Source organism: Rhincodon typus, chromosome 1 (genome assembly GCF_021869965.1).
Source record: "Rhincodon typus isolate 14 chromosome 1, sRhiTyp1.1, whole genome shotgun sequence".
Taxonomy (NCBI): Eukaryota; Metazoa; Chordata; class Chondrichthyes; order Orectolobiformes; family Rhincodontidae; genus Rhincodon; species Rhincodon typus.
Window position 1 is genome coordinate 85,282,615 of NC_063332.1, and position 14,883 is coordinate 85,297,497.

Here is a 14,883-nt window from a genome sequence, read left to right on the forward strand (position 1 = left end):
GGCCCTAAACCCCACCTCTTCCTCCGTTACATTGATGACTGTATCGGCGCCGCCTCGTGCTCCCACGAGGAGCTCGAACAGTTCATACACTTCACTAACACCTTCCACCCCAACCTTAAGTTTACCTGGACCATCTCTAACACCTCTCTCCCCTTCCTGGACCTCTCTGTCTCCATATCGGGCAACCACCTAGAAACCGATATTCATTTCAAGCCCACCGACTCCCACAGCTACCTAGAATACTCCTCCTCCCACCCACCTTCCTGCAAAAATGCTATCCCCTATTCCCAATTCCTTCGCCTCCGCCGCATCTGCTCCCAGGATGAGGCATTCCACTCCCGTACATCTCAGTTGTCCTCGTTTTTCAAGGACCGTAACTTCCCCTCCTCGGTGGTCGAGAACGCCCTCAACCGTGTCTCCCACATCTCCCGCACCTCATCCCTCACACCCCGTCCACGCAATAAAAACCAAAAAAGAATCCCCCTCGTCCTCACGTACCACCCCACCAACCTCCGGATCCAACGCATCATCCTCCGACACTTCCGCCATCTGCAATCCGACCCCACCACCAAAGACATCTTTCCCTCCCCACCTTTATCTGCTTTCCGGAGGGACAACTCTCTCCGTGACTCCCTTGTCCGCTCCACACTCCCCTCCAGCTCCACCACACCCGGCACTTTTCCCTGCAACCGCAGGAAGTGCTACACCTGCCCCCATACCTCCTCCCTCACCCCCATCCCAGGCCCCAAGAAGACTTTCCACATCAAGCAGATGTTCACCTGCACATCTGCCAATGTGGTATACTGCATCCGCTGTACCCGGTGTGGCTTCCTCTACATCGGGGAAACCAAGCGGAGACTCGGGGACCGCTTTGCAGAACACCTACGCTCGGTTCGCAACAAACAACTGCACCTCCCAGTCGCGAACCATTTCAACTCCCCCTCCCATTCCTCAGACGACATGTCCATCCTGGGCCTCCTGCAGTGCCACAATGATGCCACCCGAAGGTTGCAGGAACAGCAACTCATATTCCGCTTGGGAACCCTGCAGCCCAATGGTATCAATGTGGATTTCACAAGTTTCAAAATCTCCCCTCCCCCTACCGCATCCCAAAACCAGTCCAGCTCGTCCCTGCCTCCCTAACCTGTTCTTCCTCCCACCTATCCCCTCCCCCTTTTCTGATGAAGGGTCTAGGCCCGAAACGTCAGCCTCTCTGCTCCTATGATGCTGCTTGGCCTGCTGTGTTCATCCAGCCCTGCACCTTGTTGTCTCGGATTCACCAGCATCTGCAGTTCCTACTATCTCTGGGCCAATTTATCTGGTCTGGTTTACTCATGACTCCAAACCCACAGCAATGTGGCTGACCCTTAAATGGCCTAGCAAGTCACTCAGTTCACAGACAATTGAAGAGAGGCAACGTGCTGCCCAGTGTTAACATCGTACTCCGGAGCAGAAAACTCATGAAGACAACTCAACAAATTATACTAATCAAAAGCAAATATTCATCAGTGCTAGGACAAAAATTCACACTGGTTTGCAGGGAAGCCCAAACTCAAAATTTCATACCTACCACAATAATTCTGCTTCCACAATCTGTGCAACAATAAAGAACAAACTGTCTAAATGATGGCCTCACCAGTTTAGTATCTTTCCTTGTCTTGCTGCCATTTTCTTTTGCTTGATCATAAGTCAAAGTCTTGCTCTCTACGCACCACATACTGAGATTATGCAGAACCTAGAAAACATGGGAAAAGGAAGACATACAAGTGACAAGGTCAATGATGCCAAAACATTTAGGAATCATGCTGAGTTTGTGGACAGAGAAAGCGTAAAAGGAAACTGCAGGACACTTGAAACAGCTCAAGGGTCTCATTTCAGACTAGAAGCTGCATTCTGATGAATTTAGATTTCCTCTACCCCACCAGTACACCCATACATCGAGACCATGGAACACACCATAGCTGAAGTGGGTGGAGATGGACTTTGATCCAAAGCTTGCTAATGTTCCCCAAATACCTTCCACTGTGAGCTGCAGAAGGAATTGACAGGACTACTTGGCACCACTCCCTGTTGACAAGGATCAGATCTTTAGGAACAGCGAAGATAACAGACCACAGAGAGAGAAACAGAGTAGTGACATCTGATTTGTTTTCTTTTTAAAAAAAATGAAACATGCAGACAGAAAAGATGAAATTATTCCAACAAATATCTAATAAAACACCATTGTAAAGCTCAATATCCAAAACTTTAATCTGATGACTGCATTGTCAATAGCTTGAAGGTTTTGAATAAACATCTGCTGAAAAATAAATGTGTCAATTGCCCAAGATATTCGTATACAACTTGTGCAGATCGCTCTCACAAGTATAGACAGACTCTATATTACAAAACTTGCTGTAAAGCAAATGAGGAAAGTAAATTATTTGAAATTCACAAATATGATCAATAAAACAAGAATTTTGCACTGTTAGAGGAGCAAATAGTTTTGATGTCCAGATCCACAAATAACTAAAGTTTGACACAGAGGTACAGAAAATAATCAAAAAGGCTCATAATGTTTCTCAGGGGTGCTAAAATCAAAAAGGGAGAATTTTTTTTAATGCAATTGCACAGAGCCCTGATCAGATTTCATCTGGAATGCTGCATCAGCTTTGAACATTAATCCTCATTAACCTGGCTTGGCACAGATTCACCAGAATGCAAACAAGGTTCGAAGAATTAAATAATGAGGACAGGTTGTATAAATAAAACCCAAAAGAACTGCAGATGCTGTAAATCAGGAACAAAAACAGAAGCTGCTGGAAAAGCTCAGCAGGTCTGGCAGCATCTGTGAAGAAAAAACTCAGAGTTAACGTTTCAGGTCCAGTGACCATTCCTCAATTACAAAACGTTAACTGAGTTTTTTTCTTCGCAAATGCTGCCAGACCTGCTGAGCTTTTATAGCAACTTCTGTTTTTGTACAGGTTGTATAATCCCTTAGGCAGAGAAGTTTGATCATTATATAACAATTTGGTAGAGGTGACATAGAGAAGCTGCTTCCTCTGGTGATTATATCTCTAGAACACATGGACATAAGCTAGGAGTTATACCATGAAAGAGTGAAATCAGAAAACACTTCTCACAAAGGGTAACAGAAATCTAGGCTTAGCCCTCCCAAAAGGTTTGTGGGTGCTCAGTTCAGGTATCAAGGATACAGTGCAAAACTAGCAAGTGGAGGTCAGGGACAGACCAGTCATGATCAAACTAAATGGTTAAAATTGGTTGGAGGCTGAACGGTCTCCTATTAGTCTGATGTACACTGTGTAAACTAGCTTAATGATTCTCAGCCCTTGGCTCAAAACGCCAGCCTCTTTTTAAAGAAAAGATTGCCTTTGCTTTAACTGTACCTTTCAAAATTTTATTTGTTCCTATTTTCAATAGATTCTGGGAGTTATATACAAATGACAAATACTGCATTTTAAGCAATTAAACACTCCAGTACTGAAAACCAAGAGTAGGAAACAGACATGTTATAAAGCACTTGCTGCCAATAGGTAGTAACAATGACACGGATCCAGTTAAAACAAAAACTTAAGTTATTGAGGTAACGAGGACGTACCTGCAAACAGACAGTTCTGCAAACTATCATTTTACAGTGTTGCATTACACAAAATACAAGCATTTTGCTGTTAATTCCAGTGTTATGCCAACATTTCAGTTCACTCACCTGTCTGATGTCCTGATTTGCTGCAAGTATAATTTCATTCAGAGCTGGAGGGGGAATCTTCAAGCCTTCTTTAAAAGCAACAGTCATCATTGCGCCCTGAAAGAAAGTGACTTACAGAAGTGATCAGAGGATCATATATATCAGCATTTTGTACAGAAACATTGCAGACTGAATGAATTTTATTTTTGGTTTAGTTATAGGATGATGTAAAATAACTGTTCTGTGATACAATGCTACCTTTGTCACTGCTAAAGCAGCCAGGTCAATGAGGGTCACGGAGTAGAATGGGTAACTAATTTCCAGTTCACTATTCACCCAATATTTGTGCCCTCGTGTGGAAATGACACTCCCAGTTTCTCAACAAGCACAGCAAAAAGGGGCAAAAATCTGATGGTTGAGAATGGAGGCAGGGTTGAGACTGAAGGCACAATATATAAATCAAAATAATCAATATTACTGCCTTCAAAGCAGAACAACCAATACATGAAAGTTTAAGCAACCAGGAAACCACGCAGTGGCAGAATACATATCACTTGATACAACAGGTGAACAGCTAATCAAGTCCCACCTTGATTTGTTCTACTCGAGGCCGCTGAAAGCGGAGGTCAAAGCAGTAATTGGCCAGTGAACGGATCTTGGGATGATTTCGGTCATTACATATACAGAGAATAGGGACTTTGGTCTGTTTAATGAGAGAAATCATTTCCTGGAAAAGAAAAAAAATCCAAAATTATAACTAGCCAGTCAGTCAACATCTACATCTCCACTGAACTCAAAGCACTCATTTCCAGTCCAAACATGGTTAGGCATCCTAGGAAAGGATTTTCCAGGTGTTCCATTCCTTAATTAGTTTGATTTTTATCAGGAGAACACATAGTTTTTTTGGTAGTATATACTGTGGAAACATATTAGATGGATTTCTGGTTTATTGCTTTTGTCATGATTGCAACTTTAACAACAATTGCTAAATACAAATCATGAACATAAGTTCAGGTTAAAGTGATAAATGTGTGTAATACATAATGATAATTTGGAATGTGGGTTTTTAAAGTAGAAGCAAATATGTTTTTGTTTCAGGGTTTCTGTAAGGGTAACTATTTCTCAACAAAGGATCAAAGTCATTTGGAACAATGAACTAAACATAACTTCGAAGGAATCCTCTAACTTAAGTGCCTAGCAAGATACCCATAACGTTAATTGACGAAATGCTTACAATGCTGTGTTTTATGACATACAAAAACTGTAACAGCCAAGGGCTGCTAGTAGCTTAAAAAGAATGAGGTTTTATTTCAGAAAATCAGCATATCTACAGATGGACGCTTTGTTAGCTTGTAGAGACAATTTGTGTAAGTCTTCTGGATGTCAGAACTGAAGGAATCTGGGAAACAAAACAGGAAACAGTCAAAAACAGAAGACAGACGAAAGCATCATACAGGTTGAAAGTGGAGAATACATTAAAAAGACTGTATTAAAAGGAACTTCATCTGAATGCATGCAGTATTGCAACAAAGGTTTAATGATTTGTTTGCACAAATTAAGGTAAATGGACATGATTTAATTGCTGTAATGAAGACATGGCCAAAGAGTGACAAAAATATCCAAGGATATTCTACATTTAGGAGGCACAGACCAAAAAAGGAAAAGGAGGAGGTAGCACTCCTAACATGAAGCAACATCAGTACATTAATAACAGAGGATTTTCAATGAATCAAGATATAGAATCAGTTTGGACAGAACTAAGAAACACCGAGGGAAAGTAAATATCAGTGGGAATTGTTTAAAAAAATAACAAACTAGTCCCAATACAAAACAAAGAACTGCAGATGCTGAAGATCTGAAATAAAAACAGAAATTTCTGGAGGAATTCAGCAGGTCTGGCAACAACTGGGGAGACAAAGCAGAATTAACGTTTCGAGTCCAGCGACTCTTCTTCAGAACTCAAGCTAGCACTAATTCTGGACACATTATAAAATCAGGAAATCAGAGATTCGGGTGATACAGTAATAATGGTTGACTTCAATTTGCATAAAGTCTAGGTCAGCAAAATCAGATATGGAGGATGAATTCCTGTAGTGTGGATAAGATGCGTTTCAGGAAAAGTACATTCAGAAGTGAACGAAGTATGGGGCTATTTTAGATTTGGCATTGTGTAATGAGAAGGGGCTAATTAATAACTTTGCTGTAAAATGCCTTTTGGAAATACTGACCATAATATGACAGAATTTTACAGGAAGAACTAATGCAATATAGTACAATCTAAAACTAAAATCATAGTCACAGATTCATAAAGATGTACAGCATGGAAACAGACCCTTCGGTCCAACACCTCTATGTCAACCAGATGTCCTAAATAAATCTGGTCCCATTTGATAGCATTTGGCCCATCTTCCTCTAAACCCTTCCTATTTATATACCACCCAGATGCCTTTTAAATGTTGTAATTGTACCAACCTGCACCACTTCCTCAGGCAGCTTACTCTATACACGCACCATCTGCTGCGTGAAAACGTTGCCCCTTAAATCCCTTTTAAATCTTTCCCTTCTCACTTTAAACTTTTAGTTTTGGGCTTCCCCCACCCCAGGGAAAAGACCTTTTCTATTTACCCCATCCATGCCCCTCAGGAGTTTATAAACCTCTATGAAGTCACCCCTCCGCATCCAACACTCCAGGGAAAATAGCTCCAGCCTATTCAGCCTCTCCCTATAGCTCAAACCCTCCAACTCTGGCAACATCCTTGTAAATCTTTACTGAACCCTTTCAAGCTTCACAACATCCTTCCTATAGTAGAGAGACCAGAATTGCACACAGTACTCCAAAAGTGGCCTAACCAAGCCACAACATGACCTCCCAACACCTATACTCAATGCACTGGCCAATAAAGGCAAGCATACCAAACGCCTTCTTCACTATCCCTTCTACCTGCAACTCCACTTTCAAGGAACTATGAACCTGCACTCCAAGGTCTCTTTGTTCAGCAACACTCAAGACCCCTTGAAACTTCCTCACAACCTGGGTACATTCCCACCCAGTTTGGTGTAATCAGCAAATGTAGAAAATATTGTACAGATATTTTCAGACCATTAAGCGTATAAGTCCTGCCCTGATTTGCCTTCCCAAAAGTCTTAAATTTGCGCAAAGGAAACCATGAGGGGCAGGTTGGGTCGGGTGGATTGGAAAATACATGAGAAAATTTGACGGTAAGCAGACAATGGCTATAACGAAATATGACAAGGTCTACAACAGATATACATTCCTCTTTAGAAAAATCTCCTAAAGAGAAAGCAAATCAAACACAGTGAACGAAAAACGTTCAGACTACATTAAATCAAAGGAAGTGGACTAGAAAAATGACAAAAATAATGATATGCCTGAGGACTGGGAGCAATTTAGGACCAAGAAACTAATACATAAAGGGAAAACAGAATATAAGTGCAAGCGAGCAAATCACAAAGAGGGACTGCAAAAGCAGTCTATTGATACATGTAAGAAAAAGGATACAAATAGGCCAATTACAGGTGGAGAAAGGAGAATTTATTGTGGAGCACAGAAAATTTGCAGACAAATTAAACAGCTACTTTGCATTTGGTTTCAAGAAGAAACCCTCCCAAAAATACTTGGCCTCCAAGGAATTTGTGAAACTGCAAAGCTAAAAGAAATTAGTGTTAGTAAAGAAGAAAGTGCTTGACAAATTAGCTGGGATCAAAGGGTAATTTATCTCCTGGACCAGATTTACCTTCATCCCAGGGTGTTATAGAAAGTAGCAAAAGAGATGCATTGGTGGTCTTCTTTCATAATGTTATAGATTCTGAAAAGGTTCCTGCTGACTGGAAGATAGCAAATATAACTACTATTCAAGGACAGAGAAAGAGTGAGAATGGAGAACTACAGACCTGTTAGCTGGATGTCTCTCATAGGGAGTACTTTATCTATTACAGAAGGATATAATAACTGAACATCTACCAAAAAATAGGGCAAGGTCAACATGGATTTATGAAAGGGAAATCATGAGAAAGAAATTTATTGGGATTTTCTTTTGCAGGATTTACCTACAGCACATACAAAGGATAACCAGTCAGTGTTGTGTATTTGAATGTGCAGAAGGCTTTTGATAAAGTCCCACACGGGAGGTTAATAGCAACATTAGAGTTAATTAGATTTGGGAAAATACACAAGTATGGATCGAGAACTAGTTAACAGATGGAAAGCAGAGTGTAGGAACAAAAATTCAGGATGACAGGCTGTTTAGTAGGATACCCAAGAGTCAGTGCTAAATCCACAACTGTTCACTATCTATATCAATAATTTGGATGTGGAGACCAGCAGCAAAGGGCCTTTGAATTAATCTGATTAATGCATAGTCAAATGTTTGAGGGGTCTTGTGGTGCAGTGGTAGTATGCCTACCTCTGAACCAGGTGGCCCAGGTTCAAGTCCCACCTGCTCTAGAGGTAGGTCATTATATCTCTGAACTGATTGATCTGAAAATATCTGTACAATATTTCTACATTTGCTGATTACACCAAGCTGGGTGGGAATGTACCCAGGTTGTGAGGAAGTTTCAAGGGGTCTTGGACAGTCTAAGTGAATGGGCTAGAATATGACAAATGGAATATAATACAAGTATGAAGCTAGTCACCTTGGTTCTTGTTCTGTGACATCCTTGATCTGGCCCTTCTTTCAGCTACATCATAATTCTGTATGGAAATCTGGATCTGTAAATCCTCAATCTTATTTACTGTTGCGAAATTGGGTAGAGTACTTGTGGATTGGAAGGCAGTAAGTTAGAATTTGTTGTTTATAAAATGCTAGGGGGTAAAGCAATATATGTGGCCCCTTTAAAAGATGATGTGCTTTTTCTATGATTAGAGATATAAAATGGAAGTCCATGAGCAGCAGCTTGAAAGTTCGCAAGTACAAAGAGCACCTGAATTGAAACATTTGTATCGAAAGGCTGTACAGTTAGCAGGCCCAGCAGCAGTTTTACCAAGACAAGTGTTGATTGAAGCAAGCACATAGATGCCAAAAAACAATTAAATTTAAAGGTTTTGACAACAACATTATTGTAAGAAATATTAATATATCATCAAGGGTAGAAAAGAAGGGGCAGCTGGGCAAAGACATGAGAGCTACCTGCCATCCGCCAGAATTAACAACCCTCAGCTCTCAAGGCAGAATCGCCGGCTCCCACAGCCTACTCTATGTTTTAGAGAAAGCACCATCTAAAGAACAAAAGGTCTCCACGGCACGACTAGTGAATATTCCCGACAGAAGAATCAACGGAGAAGACGTTCCTGACTGAAGAATCGATTGAGAACATTCCAGAAGACACGTAACCTGGCTGTAATTTTGAGAAACTAAATTGTTATTTATTATATGTATTTATAAAACAGTGAGACTTATATTTATTGGAACAACGTACCATTAGAATCTTGTTTTATTCAGGAATAGTTTGTAGTTATAAGGGGTTTATTCGGTCTGTTAATAGTTTAGTTAATTTGCTCACTGTTAAGAGTTAGATAAATAAATTGTTACTTATTGATTTTAAAGTGAGTGTCAGGGTTTTATTTTATTTAACTACTAACTTGCTGAAAAGCAGGTTACACCACTTTTCACACTCCTTTTACAGATTATGAAGCGAGGTACTCCTCTTTGAGTATTTCGGTTTTAGTTCTCAGGGGGTCAACCTCCACTTTATAACAGTACTATACTCTGTGCGTTCATACACAAGCCCAGTAACCATGATTTGCATGCTATTACTTTTGCTTTTACTCAGGACCCACCTATTGACTTACTCACTCTAGCGTTGTCTATCTCTTCCAGTAGTCCATGCACCTTGGTATTCTTCTCTGAATTTTCTCCCCATTCCCACAAATTCCCATAATTTTCTTTTCTGGTTGAGTATAATTAATCCTATTACAGTATCTTACAGTGATGATGCTATGGAGTCAGTAGTTCAAATTCGAAACATGGGCGAAATGCGAATTCAACAAAATATGATTAATTTGTCAGCAAATAACTTTGCCAGAGCAAAAATCTCAACTTGTTTACTAATGGTTTAGGAACCGGTAACACTTGTGAGACTAACTACAGGTGACCCCAGTTACACTGATTCTCAACGCTTCAGTGGCAATAGAAACAAGCAAGATCCTGCAGGGGGCAAGTGCATTTTCCAAATATAATTTCACTGAAACAGCAGCTTCCTGTTCTTTTTTCAAATGATCTATTCACTCATGGGATGTGGACATCATTAGTTGGGTCAGCATTTTATTGCCTGTCCAGAGTTGCCCTTGAGAAGGCAGTGGTGAGCAGCCTTCTTGAACGACTGCAGTCAGTGTGCTGTGTGTTGACTCACAACGTCCTTAGGGAGGGAATTCTAGGATTTGGCCCCAGTGACAGTAAAGGAACAGCAAAATATTTCCAAGTCAGGATGGTAAGTGGTTTGGAAAGAATCTTGCAAGTAGTGGTATTCCCATGTATCTGCTGCCATTATCCTTCTAGTCTGAAGTGATCATGGGTTTGGAAAGTGCTGGCTGTCTGAGGATCTTTAGTAAATTTCTGCAGCGCATCTTGTAGAGAATACACTGTGGTTACTGACCATCAGTGGCAGAGGGAGTGGATGCGGTGCCAATCAAGCAGGCTGCTTTGTTCTGGATTATGTCAAGATTCTTGAATGTTGTTGGAGCTGCAGACATCACACTGTGTATTCCATCAGACTCCCAACCTGTGCCTTGTCGATGGTGGACAGGCTTTGGTGAGTCAGGAGTTTAGTTTCTCACCACAGTATTCCTCACCTCTGACCTGCTCTTGTATTTATATGGCAAGTCCAGTTGGGTTTCTAGTCAGAGGTAACCAAGGATGTTAATGGGTTGGGGTGGGGTTGGGGGGCGTTCAGTGATGGTAACACCATTCAGTGTCGGGGCAGTGGTTAAATTGTCTTTTATTGGAGATGGTCATTGCCTGGCATTTGTGTGGCACAAACGTTACTTGTCGGCCCAAGCTGTAACATTGCCCAGGTCTTGTTAGATTTGAAAATGGACTGCTTCAGTATCTGAGGAGTCAGAAATGGTGCTGAACACGATGCAGTTATCAGCGAACACACACGTCTGACCTTGTGATCGAGGGAAGTTCACTGAAGGAGCAGGTGAAGATGGTTTGGCCCAGGAAACCACCCTCAGGAACTTCTGCAGAATTGTCCTGAAGCCAAGGGGACTGACCTCCAACAATAACTATCCTCTATCTGCCAAGTGTGACACCAACTAGTAGAGAGTTTGCTCCATGATTCGCACCGATTCCAGTTTTTCTACGGCTCCTTAATGCCATACTCGGTCAAATGCAGCGTCTTTGTCAGGGGCCATCACTCTCACCTCACCTCAGAAATTCAGGTCTTTTGTCTGTGTTTGAATCAAGGCTGCAATGAGGTCAGGAACCGAGTGGCCTGGCAGAACCCAAACTGGGCGTCACGGAGCAGGTTACTGCTAAGCAGGCGATGCTTGATAGCACTATAGATGACACTTTCTATCACTTTACTGATAATCGACAGTACACTGATAGAGCAGTAATTAGTAGGAGACAATAAGGACTGCAGATGCTGGAAGCCACAGTCTAGAGGTTTGAGGCTGGAAAAGCACAGCAGGTCAGACGGCATCTGAGGAGCAGGGAAGTCAACGTTTCGGGCCAAAGCCCTTTGTCAGGGCTGGGGTGGGGGAGGGGAGCCCAGAAATAAATAAGAGGGAGGTAGGGCTATAGGAGGGTAGGACAGATGATGATAGGTAGATGCAGATAAGGGGTTATTGTGATTGGTCCGTGGGAAGGGTGGAGCAGATAGGTGAGTGAGAAGATGGGTACGTTAGGTCAGGTCAGGAGGTGGAGGGCTGGACATGGGATAAGGCTGGGGGTGGAGGGATTTCGAAACTGGTGAAGTCAATATTAAGACCATTGGGCTGTAAGCTTCCAAGGCAAAATATCACCTGTTGGTCCTCTAGTTTACGTCGAGGAGGGCAAGGATGGACATGTCGTCAGGGGAATGCGATGGGAAATTAAAATGGATGGCAACCTGAAGGTCAGGTTTGTTGTTGTGTGCAGAGCGCAGATGCTCCATGAACCAGTCCCCAAGTCTGCGTTTGGTTTCCCCGATATAGAGGGGGCCACATCAGGAGCAATGGATACAACAGATCAGGTTGGATGAAGTGCAGGTGAATCTCTGCTGGATCTGGAAGGATTGTTTGGGGCCTTGGATGGAGGAGAGAAGGGAGGTGTGGGGGCATGTATTGCACCTCTTGGAGTTGCAGGGAAAAGGTATCAGACATGGAGGCGGAATTGGAGGAGAGTGTAGAACTGACAATGGAGTCACGGAATGAACACTCCCGGTGGAAAGCGGACAGGGGTGAGGGGGGTAATATCTTTTTGGTGGTGAGATCTGATTGCAGGTGGTGGAAATGTTGGAGGATGATGCATTGGATTCAGAGGTCAATGGTTTGGTACATGAGCACTAAGGGCACACTATCCTTACTATTGTTTTGGAGGTGGGGGATGGGGTTTGAGGGCAGAAGTGCAGGAAATGGAGAAAATGCTGTTGAGGGCATCCTAATTATAGGGGAGGGGAAATTACAGTCCCTAAAGTAGGATACAAGACAGAAGCAGAAATGAAACCATTCAGCCCATCGAGTCTGCTCCACCAGTCAATCATGGCTGATAAACGTCTCAACACCATTCTCCCACTTTTTCCCCGTGACCCTTGATCCCCTTGACAATCAAGAACCTATCTATCTCCATTTTAGATATACTCAATGACCTGGCCTCCACAGCCTTCTGTGGTAGTGAATTCCATAGATTCACCACTCTCTGGCTGAAGACGTTTCTCCTTATCGCCATTCTAAAAGGTCTTCCATTTACTCTAAGGCTGTACCCTCAGGTCCTAGTCTCTCCTACCAATGGAAACATCTTCCCAACATTCACTCTGTCCACACCATTCAGTATTCTGTAAGTTTCAATTAGATATCCCCTCATCCTTCTAAACTCCATCTAGTATATACCCAGAGTCCTCAAACAATCCTCTTATGTTAAGCTTTTCATTCGTGGGACCATTCTCGTGAACCTCCTCTGAACCCGCTCCAGGGCCAGTAACTCTTTCCTGAGATATGGGGCCCAAAACGGCACACAATACTCCAAATGTGGTCTGACCAGAGCCTTATAGAGCCTCAGAAGTACATCCCTGCTTTTATATTCGAGTCCTCTCAAAATAAATGCCAAAGTTGCATTTGCCTTTCTAACTACTGACTCAACCTCCAAGTTTACTTTGACAGAATCCTGGACTAGAACTCCCAAGTCTCTTTGCACTTCAGACTTCTGAATTTTCTCCCTATTTAGAAAATAGTCCATGCCTTTATTCTTCTTACCAAAGTGCATGACCTCACACTTTTCCACGTTGTACTCCATCTGCCACTTCTTTGCCCATGCTCCTAACCTGTCCAAATCCCTCTGTACCCTCCCTACCTCCTAAATACTACCTGTCCCTCTACCTATCTTTGTATCATCTGCAAACTTAGGCAGAATGCCCTCAGTTCCTTTATCTAGAACATTAATGTATTTAGTGAAAGGTTGCGGTGCCAACACTGACACTTACGGAACACGACTTATCACCGGCTGCCATCCTGAGAGGACCCTTTTAACACCGCTTTCTGCTTTCTGCCAGACAGCCAGTCTTCTTTTCATGCTAGCGCCTTGCCTCTAACACCATGGGCCCTTATCTTACTCAGCAGCCTCCTGTGCGGCACCTTGTCAAAGACCTTCCTGAAGTCCAGGTAGATAACATCCATTGGCTCTCCTTTGTCTAACTTGCTCGTGACTACCTCAAAGAATTCTAACAGGCTCGTCAGGCATGATCTGCCCTTGATGAAGCCATGCTGACTTTGCTCTATTTTACCGTGCACTTCCACGGTATTCAGAAATCTCATCCGTCACAATGGACTCTAAAATCTTACCCATGATCGAGGTTAGGCTAATCGGCCTGTAATTTTCAGTCTTTTGCCTAACTCCCTTTTTAAACAGGGGTGTCATGTTAGTGATTTTCCAGTCCTCTGACTTCAGCGATTCCTGAATCTGTGATCTCCTGGAGTGGAACGCCTCATCATGGGAGCAGATGCAACAGAGGTGGAGGAATAGGGAGTATGGGATAGCATTTTTGCAGGAGGGTGGGTGAGAGGTGGTGTAGCCGAAGTAATTGGTCAGGTTGGAATTGTCTTGTTTTTTTTAAACATACAAGACATACCTGGGCAATTTTCTACATTGTCGGGTAGATGCCAGTGTTGTAACTGTGGTGGAACAGCTTGTCTGGGGACCGAAAAGTTCTGGAGCACAAGTCTTCAGTATTATTGCAGAAGTATTATCGGGGTCCAAACCCTTTGCAATATCCAATATCTCCAACTGTTTTTTGGAATCATGTGGAGTGAATCAAATCGTCTAAAGACCAGCATCTGTGATGCTGGGGACTACCAGAGGAGGCCAAAATGGATCATCCATTCGGCACTTTTGGGTGAAGACTGTTGCAGGTGCTTCAGCCTTATCTTTTGTGTTGAGCTCTTCCATCATTGCCAATGGGGATATTTGTGGAGATTCTTCGTCCGAGTTGTTTATTTGGCTGACACCAGTCACAACAGGTTGCGGTAGGATTGCAGAGTTTAGATCTAACCCACTGGTTGTGGGATCGCTTGCTGCTGTTTGTTATGCAAGTAGACCTGTTTGGTAGTTCACCAGGTTAACACCTGTGATGAATCAACACTACAGATAAATCAGTAACATTTCACTGAGCCAGTCAAGTTCATACCAAATACTATATGCTGTTGGAAACACCATCCTGCAAATACAACAGAAAAGAGCAGTTCCCTTTTTCACAGTCACCCAGTGTTCAAACATAAACTAGACTTAGCATTATGTTAAAAATTGCCTGGGCGTAATTTAAACAAATAAGCTCCACGTTAAATAAAGCAAACTGTTACCTGTATCCCTCCCCTGTCCTCATTGCCAGCCATCCCATCCACCTCATCCATGATTAGCAAGTGTTTGGTGCTTACTGATGGTGCTCCTAAAAAGAAAGATGTAATTTAAAACACAGCAGAAAAGCTAGCTAGCTATTTGTTAACTGGTGACAACGGTGTATTGGCAAATCCAATGTGGACCCAC

The 14,883-nt window shown here is 42.6% G+C and overlaps 1 protein-coding gene across 4 annotated transcripts in view; it reads right to left on the reverse strand.

Annotated features, from left to right (window-relative positions):
- The window catches only part of rfc1 (replication factor C (activator 1) 1), a 105,144-nt gene that overhangs the window by 10,411 nt on the left and 79,850 nt on the right, over positions 1-14,883 (reverse strand). For all 4 annotated transcript variants that reach the window (XM_048595624.1, XM_020530096.2, XM_020530095.2 and 1 more), the window contains exons 16-19: positions 14,700-14,785; positions 4,275-4,412; positions 3,707-3,802; positions 1,637-1,735 (exon numbers count right to left, since the gene is read on the reverse strand). In XM_048595624.1, the coding sequence (XP_048451581.1) occupies positions 1,637-1,735; positions 3,707-3,802; positions 4,275-4,412; positions 14,700-14,785 (419 nt within the window). The remainder of the gene's footprint in view (positions 1-1,636; positions 1,736-3,706; positions 3,803-4,274; positions 4,413-14,699; positions 14,786-14,883) is intronic.